The sequence below is a fragment of the Xenopus laevis genome, chromosome 1S, assembly GCF_017654675.1.
Source record: "Xenopus laevis strain J_2021 chromosome 1S, Xenopus_laevis_v10.1, whole genome shotgun sequence".
In the NCBI taxonomy this organism is placed as follows: domain Eukaryota; kingdom Metazoa; phylum Chordata; class Amphibia; order Anura; family Pipidae; genus Xenopus; species Xenopus laevis.
Window position 1 is genome coordinate 89,501,084 of NC_054372.1, and position 9,780 is coordinate 89,510,863.

Genomic DNA, 9,780 nt, shown 5'->3' on the forward strand with positions numbered 1-9,780 from the left:
AACATGGGGAAAATTAAAGTTATCACTCCGATATACTTTATTCTGGGTTTACTAGATTCAGAGTAGCTCAGACATTTGCATATGCTATTCTAGAGCAACAAATTGTGTCTGCGTGCAGAGAGTTTCACTATAGCTGTTACTGTTGTGTTGTTTGTCTCACAGAAATGGAGAGAGAGATAGATATAGATATAGACTAAAACAGAGGGCTCACTTTCAAGTAAATAAATAATATATTTTCTGTCAAGTAATGTAATGTTTCTTTTTGGAATGACATGGGAGGTGCCAAGATTAGACTTCTGGATCCATAATAAACCGAAAATAAAGTCTTCACTATGCATGGCCTGTTTATGTTAAACCTACTGTAGAGATACATATTCCCTTTCACAGTATGTAATATACAGTTGCACATGTATTTCTACGTTGTACTGAGCAACTGGATAACAAACAAACAAACCCTCATACCAGTTTATCTGAAATACTCTATATAACTATGCAGAAAGTGTGGCATGCGCAATTTTACATTTCAGCCTTGAGAGGGCAGCACTTTACATGCATTTCCTGTAAAATAAAAAGTATATAGTTTAGCTTTATTTTTCTGCCTCACTGGAAATGTATTATGAATATCTAATGGACAATCATTCTTACAGATTTTAAGGCGCACATTCAGGACAAAATAATCTGTGGTGCACACCCATTTCTGCCTTGTATACATAATCAACACAAATTTTTAATAAATTAAATAATTCACTAGGTAGCACAGTTCGATTTTTTTCTTAGATCTGGATACTTAGGTATGATTTTCTTCTACTGCACCATGCACCCAAAATAACATATTACCCATCAATACATGATACTGTGCATACTGTCCCTGCATTCTCACTCACAATAAATTGGAGCCTGGTTTTATGCAACCTAAAACATCTGGTTAAAAGTGCAGACCAGCACTGTCCTAACCACCAATAGGGCAGGCAGTAAGTACAAGGAACTAAGCCTGCCACCACTCTCATTGGATAATGTACTAGTTGGAGGGGGCTTACACCGCACATGGGGTGACCATGTGCTATAAAAAAAGAATGCAGGCAATTATTGTAGAAGGCAGGGTGCAGTATGCAAAAACCCGGTACACTGTCTTTCACATTGTAAATTCCCCCTATGATGTCAAAGCAATGACAATTATTTCTCCATTTATTAAAATGAAAGCATATCATTTCACATCCAGTTTAATGGTAGATTGCTTCCAGCCTCATCTGACAAATGCTCTGGCTTTACCCAATTGACCCTGATGCCTGCAAACATTAAGTATTATGATGTAGCACTTTGAAAGTTGCCTGAATGTTATAGGAATTTTGGTTAATCTTAACCATTCAATCAATGGTTCTGTTTATGCTGAATCATACCAGTGAATACCACCTCTTAACATGCATATATAACATATATTGTCCTTGTAAAAGCCATTTGTGACTAGCTTCATGATTTTATTCTGTACTGTTAAATTACAGCTGTTATTAAACTCAGAAATACTGTTTTCCAAGCATGTGTAAACATTTGCTGATTATGACTAGAGATACAGTATGCTATGGCTTTTCATAAGCTTGGAGGTGGGTCATCTGACCTTGTTTTAGCTATAGCGAGAGAATTATGACAGCAGATGAAAGCCTCTTTACCAGGTAATGGTAGTGCTACAAGGCCAACTAATGTGATCATAATATACATACTGTTATTGCCGATACAAGGCTTCATACAATTCCAGGAACTAGTGTGTCCAACAAATCACCAGAATAGATATCCTTATACCATAGATATTAATCAAATCCATCATTTTTGAAAATTGTGGTTGGTTTGATTTAAACAAATTACCATACCTTTACACCTATGATCAATCTAGCGATAATGACAAAAGTCTTCAGTTTGCACTACTGCGAGTGCCTTGTGAACAGGGTTCCCCTTTTATAAAGCCTCTGTTTGCTCCAGTAAGACCATCTGCAGAGACCTGAAGTTTTTAATATTAAGAGAAGGATTTATTTAGGCAGTACATCTTTATTGTATCCTTCTTTCTGCTACAACAGTATTTTGTTTAAGTAACGACTATTCCTTCTGCTACAATGTCATTTCTGGCATCCTTATACCAGTTAAAGTTGTTGTACCATGTTAGAAAGTCAAAGGGCAAAAAAAACAAAAAAAAACACACAACAAAAAGGTGGTATAAAGGTCATATCTTTTTTGGCTAACTAATATAATCATAGCAAGCTTTCAGAAGATTTTAGTTAATTTTTCAAGCTGAATATCAAAAAGGAACTATAATTTCCTGAAAGCTTGCTATGAATATCTTAGTTAGCCAATAAATGTATCACCTACAGTATATACCACCTTTGTTATTTTTATTTTTTTTGCACTCTAATAAAAATATAAACCTCACACCAACTGTTCTGCAACTCTCAGGCTTGAAATTCTAAATACCATGTGGCTGGTAGTTCTGAATTACCTATGCAAACAGGCAGCAGAAAGTCTTATAACCTCAGACATTACCTATAGTATGCATACATATTTAGTGATGTTTCAGCTACAGAAAAAGAAACCAGTAAAAATACCCAGCTTTAGGTTGGTGGTATATGGGACATTTGTCACCTGTGATAAATCTTCTCCATTGAGGGTGACAAAACATCCAAAAAAACATTTCTATTGAATATGTATTGAATGTGAATATGTATTGAATATGAATCTCCAACAGTATAAGATTTTAATTGCATAATCAGCAAAAGGAGGAGGTAATTAGAGATTCAAATTGACATTGATCAGAAGAAAGGTATTTTGTCACCTGGGTTGGAGGAAGTTTAGAGCAGGTGACAAAATGTCCATTGTGCCATTACCATTAGGATTATTGCTGCTGAAGCAACAGTTGCTAGGTCTTGCAACTATTACAAGGATCTAGTTTGTATTTGGGGGAATACAGGCATACAGAAGACTGAATAACATGAACATACAATGTCTTATCCCTGGCTCAGGAACTATAAACTCAAACTCAACTTGTCCATAATATGGCAGTCCAACCCAAATCGCCAATACCATTTTTAGTGGTTGCTGCATCTTAGAGCAAAATAATTTAAACATATATGAAATGTTCTTATGAAACTGCTTATCAATTAATGCTGCTCTTGGCCCCCTATACATCCTAGGGCCCCCAGCAGTTGAAGAGTCTGCTTCCTCTATAGTTAGGTCCCTGATTATATTTCTTCAATCCTTTGTGATCCTTGTACACCATAACTCCAGTCACAGGTTGAGCTCCCTGGCCACCATCATCCCCACCTTTTTTTCCCAACTCCTGATACTAAATATTTGCTGATCACCAAACACAAAGTGCAGGGTGGAGTGAGTGGTGACATCATCCATTGGGCATATTGTAAGGGAAAAGAGACTGCTGGTAGAACATTAAGCAAAAACACCATCTACAGTGATTTTGATGGGCCCTATTATATAGGGCCTAATGCTTGTTAAAGTCTATTTTCCCCTTTAGTTGGTATAAAATAAAGGTTGTACCAAATCTAACAACCCAAAGGAACCAATCAAATATTTAAGGTGACCATAGAGTGCACCGACATTATAGTAAAAAATAACTTTTGTGCAATAATCAGTGCATGTGTGGTGGGAGACAAGGCAACCAAGATCGGTAAAAAGCCTTGGATATTGGTCGTCTTGTTTGGGCAGGACTGAAACTTTTGAATGGGCACCTTTGAAGGTGCTCCAACATTGTACCGTTAATGTTGAATTATCAGATAGAATTATTTTTGTTTTTACATGCTGTGGCAAGCTGGCTTAAACACGTAACTTTTAGGAGGAATTAGTCAGTTAGGCAGGCAGCATAGGAAAAAGGAGCATAAAGACAGGGACACACAGCTTCTTCAAGGAAAACACACATTTGTTTTCCCACTTTGCACAAACACAGTGTATTGTCCACAGACACAGGGGTGACCATTTTATCATTCAAACAAATAATAAAATAAAAACCTAGCCCATTGGGCACTACCTTCCAACTCTGGAGCAGTCCCTGACTAGGCTGGGCCCCCTGTGGACTACCAGCAAACAAAACAATTGTTGTGGCTCACCCCTGTACTCACAGTCTTGGAGCGAACTTTTTAGCCTCCTGGCTTTTCTTCAATGTCCCACACAGACAACAAATCTGGCTCTTAGTCACAGCGACAGGATCCCTCTGCTTCATGTAGTATCAGGCGTCACTCCCAGCTCCTCTGGGAGTTCCTAACACAGCCAGATCTCCAACCTGCTGTGCCCTGATGAGAGACACACTCTCCCATTCCAATTAACTTTAAATAGCCCTTCCACAGGACAGCTTTCCTGTGGAAGGTGAACTCCAATCTCTGGACTGGATCTGCGGAATGGAGTCCCTGGCTACCAAAGTCTTTAAACAGAGCGCCGGTTCTCTGTTTAATAGCTCCCTTCCTGGAGCCTATCTCAGTACCTGGGGAGAAATTAAAGGCTAGAGTGACCTTTTTCCACCTTTTCCTAGTCACTCTACCACAATGCATATCTGACGATTCAGCTCTTAACATTAGTAGAGTGAACGAAAGATCTTTCTTACGAAAGATCGTAATTGTAGCATGTATTGCCAACTTTACAGATGCCTATAGCAAGGGTGGTGACATAAAGGGAGGTATACATTTGTTTCACATGTGGCAGGGAACAAAAGTTCCATACTGACCATCTTGAGTGGTAGAGTGCTTATGTACCACACAAAACTAACAGGGAAAATTGATGTTAATAAAAAAATCCACAAGTATGAACCTGAAGGAAACATATTATACGAAAGGATTCTATATTCCCTATCACATTCACACACACACTATGGACAGTTTTATCAGGAGCCAGTTTACTTGCCTGTATGTTTTTGAGGTGTGGAAGGAAACTGGAGTACATGGGGGAATGCAGATGTGGGAAGAATGCATTTATACAAACTCCTTGCAGATAGTGCCCAAGTTGGAATCAGACTCAAGTCCCCAGTGCTACAAAGCAGAAGTGCATGCCACTCGGCCAGAGTACTATGAATAATTAAAATGCTAACAAGATTATAAATTACTAGTAATAATTGCTAATACTTGTGATACTTGTGCACATGTATGCTGCACGAATGAGGCAAGTTTAGAAACTTGCTTCAAGTGTCATCACCCCACAAGTTACCAGGGATGCCAAAAAGCCACTCCTGGTAACTTTAAGAGCTGAAATTCTGATGTTTAATGTGGCCCCCCTCTCGTTAACTGCTTGAGCATGCACACAAATTATCCTGGTTTTTATTACAATACTTTTTTGCCTGGGTATACTGTGATGGATAGAAATAGTAAACTAATTGAAAAACAGTGCATACCTCAAAGGAACATGCCAAACATCATCTTGTTTGTGCATGTATCTCACTGTATATAAAAAAAAATCAGAGAACTGGTTCTATCAGATTCAATATAGTAAGCCACACAGACAATTCTATGTGCAACAACTGTTTGAGATGCTACTGTGGCAGTGGCATCACCCACGGATATATTATAGAGGTAACCTGTGCTAGTTACGCCACACAGTAAGCGCCTGTTTGCCCATGCAAACACAAATACTATCATTCATGAGGTTATTTTCATACTGTGCAAGCAGAAAAATTATTTGCAATTAAAAACTGGGAATATTAAATGCTAGACATAGATGAAAACCGGTTGTGATTTTAATGGGTTACAATAAATACCTCTGATTAGATGCTTGCGTCTCCGCAGATAGGTCTCATATGAGGTGAAGTCACTGTAAACGGTGTTCATGCCAACGCTGCGACTCTCCAGCCAGTGAACCATTGCCAGTCCCCTGCCACACACCTCTAAGGCAGACACCCGTAGTTCCTTGCACAGTTTCAAGACCACTTTGCCTTCCACCAGTTCACCAGCACTGTACACCCCATGCATACGGGGGCTCAAGTCCAAGCTAAAATCAGTTATTTTTCTAAGGTGCATTATGATTCCGAGAACCATTGAGTGTGGCTTTCCCTTTAAGTAACTATGACACATGCACAGTGTGAGGGGCTCAGCCCTAAGTGACACATCTGCTCTGAGAAATCTTCTTTCCAGACGTGGACAGTCTGCAATAAAGTGCTTCCTACAGACGTCTCTTCTCCCTGTCTGCTACATATTAGCACACAATTGCCATTACTGTTCTCCCATTTCCCAGCAGCCCCTGAGGTGCCCCCTCTCTTGTTTAAGAAACCAACACAGCTGCTGTCACGGTTTATAAGGCGAAGGCGTTACAAATTCCCTGGCTCTGAGCAACAACTGACAGAAAGGAATCTAAACACTAGCTCCTCCCATAGTAGGTGGATCATACCATACACGGCCCCTGTGACCTTTAAAGGGAAACTGCCCATTTTTTTTGTTTTTTAAAAAATAACATCACTGAGTCCTGGGCTGAAACTAGGGGTAGGCAGAAGAAGCACATGCCTAGAATGCAGTGGAAAATGTTATGCTTAAAATATCCTCTTGCATATTCTTTAATTGCCTTCCCCAAGCCCCTGTGGGTGTCATTGATTTATACCCTGATTGAGGTCCCCAATCCCTGTAGAAAATGACTCCACAAAACATCCAACTGTGCTGTTATTAACTTTAAAAAGTCCCTATTTAGTTACTTTATTCTCTCGTGTTGATTGGAAAAAACGCCATTCAGCCTTTAGGAATAGAATATGGTTATTTATAACTGTAATTGGCTATGTACGAGTAAGATGAGCAGTCTCTGTTTCCTACCTAAAGCATTCTCTGCGCAGTGCTAGAGAGGAAATGTTCTCTAAGGCACCTTATCAGTTCTTTAAAATGACAGGCTGGGGAGGGGGCCTTTCTCTGTGAGTTTCAGCATTAGGGGGAATGAGGACCGTCTAGGTAGGAATGGATTTAGGCCAGGCCCCCCTTCCCCCATAATGTGCCCGTGTTTAGCATCCCCCAACCCTTCCCAGCTAGCCCCTCAGGTAGAACAAAGGAAGGGGCTAGCCACGGCGGAAAAAAAGTGGGCGGGTTGGGGGAGGAAGCAGAGGAGGAGCAGAGGGGCAGGTCAGTGTTTTAAGGGGATGCTGTGTTGATTTTTGCTCATACTTACTTGTTTTTTGTTGGAAAAAACGCCATTCAGCCTTTAGGAATAGAATATGGTTATTTATAACTGTAATTGGCTATGTACGAGTAAGATGAGCAGTCTCTGTTTCCTACCTAAAGCATTCTCTGCGCAGTGCTAGAGAGGAAATGTTCTCTAAGGCACCTTATCAGTACTTTAAAATGACAGGCTGGGGAGGGGGCCTTTCTCTGTGAGTTTCAGCATTAAAGGAAAACTAAAACCTAACTACAGAAGTAGGCTAGAAATGCTGCACATTATGTTTTGGGTTTCTGTACCATCCCAAGGCAACCACAGCAGGGAAGATCTGTACCTCCAGAGAATCCCGGTAGCTCCCCGTCTTCTTCTCTGCTGATTCACTGCACATGCTCTGTGCTGCTGTCACGTATTGAGCTTAGGGGCCGACACATAATATATAGTACACACAGAATACAATTGTCACAATATGTGGCTGACTAGTAATTAATACAGATAATTACTACATGGCAGCACAGAAATCAGTTCAACTAGTATCAGAATGTAATAATCAGTCTTGTAGCATCAGCTTATTTTACAGGCCAATTTCATTTTCTGCTTGATAATTAGTGACGACCCCTAAGCTTAGCTTCTCAACAGCTGCTCAGAGCCCACTGAGTATGTGAGTGTTGCAGACCAAGATGGTGACCCCATGTGACAAGTTTGAAGTGCTGGGTCATTACTGCTGTTGAGAAACTGAAACTTATGCTGGTGCAGTAAGTTCAGTATGTAAAATATAGGATATTTAGCCATATTCATTTTCAGAGTTTAGTTCTCCTTTAAGTACAATAACAGGCTGAGGGAGGTGGGACCAAGGAATGGTTCTGCCAACCTGCCATCTGCAGCCAAGGAGAAAGTTCTGTACTCAGTTCCAGTGTTATTTGTTCTACAGTATAGGTGACGGGCTGGGGGGGACGACAGGGAAAACTGTCTCAGAGGCTCACTTGTGGATGAAGGTTAGTCACAGATTTATTATCATGTTTTATTCAGTGAACCTTGCACACTTGTAAACACATATTTATATAACTAAATGAACAATTTTTTAAATAACCATTTCAGACCAAACCAAAAACCAATGCCGGCCATTACAAGAGCAATGGGCACGTGAGAACCATTTTTATCCATATAAAAATATTGCAAGGATCAAAACAATCAATAACAATACAATTTAATGTGCACCCCAGTGCTCATGACACAACACACACGGTATGCTCTTTGTGTGGGCAAGGGGCTTGTCCCCAGGGCAGCCATCAGAGGGTGACAGGAGGGAGAGTTGTAGGGGGCCCGAGGGTAAGGGGGGCCCGGCCATGCCACACTTTCTTGATTAGCCGGGCCCCCTGCTTTCTGAGAGCTGCTGACTTCGGGAAGGCAGGGCGGGAGCACAAGGGGAGGTATTTTCTGTCCATTACTTCACCTTATTGGTCACGGAGTTTAAGTCCCGGTTGAGCTGCTCAGGGATTGGATAGCTGAGGTTTGAACTTCTCCAGCTCATCCAATCACCATGCAGCTTTACCAGGACTAATGAAGTAAGTACAGCATGGCAGGGCCCCCCTAAAGGTAACCCTTAGTGGTCCCTGTTGTGTGGTGGGGCCCTGGGCACCAAATTCTTTTTAAACTTCTGGAGGGGCAAGTTTTTTTACATGGACGTTTAAGGGGGGCCACCAATTTTCTTATAACGTGGGGGGGGGGGTACCTGGCCACCAATTTTTTTCCCCCATGTGGGGTCCTAGCCACCAATATTTTTTAATGAGGGGCCCTGACCACAAATGTTTTTTTTAATGGGGGGGCCCTGACTACAAATGTTTTTTCCAATGGGTGGGCCCTGACCACCAATATTTTTTTATTAACGTTGGAACCATAGGCACCAATGTTTTTTTTTTTAAGTGTGTGGTGGGCCTGTCGGGTGTGGAGGGTGGACCTGTAGGTGGGACTTGTGGTGGGCGCAGCCCAGGGGCCCAGGAAATTTTTTCGTATGGGGCCCTGCTTGTCCCGCTTAGATGAAGGGGGGGGGTAGGATGCTGCTGGCCCTGCACTGTTCTGTCTGGTGCTCGTTGTCTAAGGGGGCGGAAATGACATCACACTCCCCTGCACAAGTCCAGCAGAGGAGTTGCGCATGCGGCACCTATTGATGACATTGGATAAGAAGGAAGGAAGAAGGGAGGGGGGAGGAAAGGAGCTGCACCTCTCCCCACAGTTCAGGGGACCTCTCTAGGCATTGTGCTGCACAAGAAAAAAAAGATCCTGATCTGATTTATCACAACTAAGACTATTCATTTTATCATTTTCTGTTTTTATATTTACAGTATATCATATTGACATTTAATAAATGTTCTAGAATTCAGGATCGAACTGTGGGTCCTGCCGGCCCAGACCTTCTCCCTGCCCTTGCTGTCCTGAACTCCCTCTCCTGCTCCGGTTGAGGCAAAAGGTACTCGCATGTGTGTGTGGAAGCAGCCTCGGTGGGCCCCCCAGTCCGACCCTGTCCGCATTGTTTTATTGTGTTTTAAAGGCAATATTTATGAAACATTCCTGCACATTTGTCATTAACTATATGTTCTGTGAAAACTGTGCATACTTTATTAATCAGGTTATTACATTCAGTCTAAAACACAAACCTTTGCTCATTGCTTGAATGCA

At 41.3% G+C, this 9,780-nt stretch overlaps 1 protein-coding gene across 1 annotated transcript in view; it reads right to left on the bottom strand.

The window, feature by feature from the left end:
* The window catches only part of arrdc2.S (arrestin domain containing 2 S homeolog), a 30,790-nt gene extending 24,502 nt beyond the window's left edge, over window positions 1-6,288 (bottom strand). Inside the window, 1 exon segment of the mRNA NM_001127823.1 lies at window positions 5,735-6,288. Within this exon segment, the coding sequence (NP_001121295.1) occupies window positions 5,735-6,011 (277 nt within the window). The 5' untranslated portion in view covers window positions 6,012-6,288.
* Between the last annotated feature and the right edge of the window lie 3,492 nt (window positions 6,289-9,780).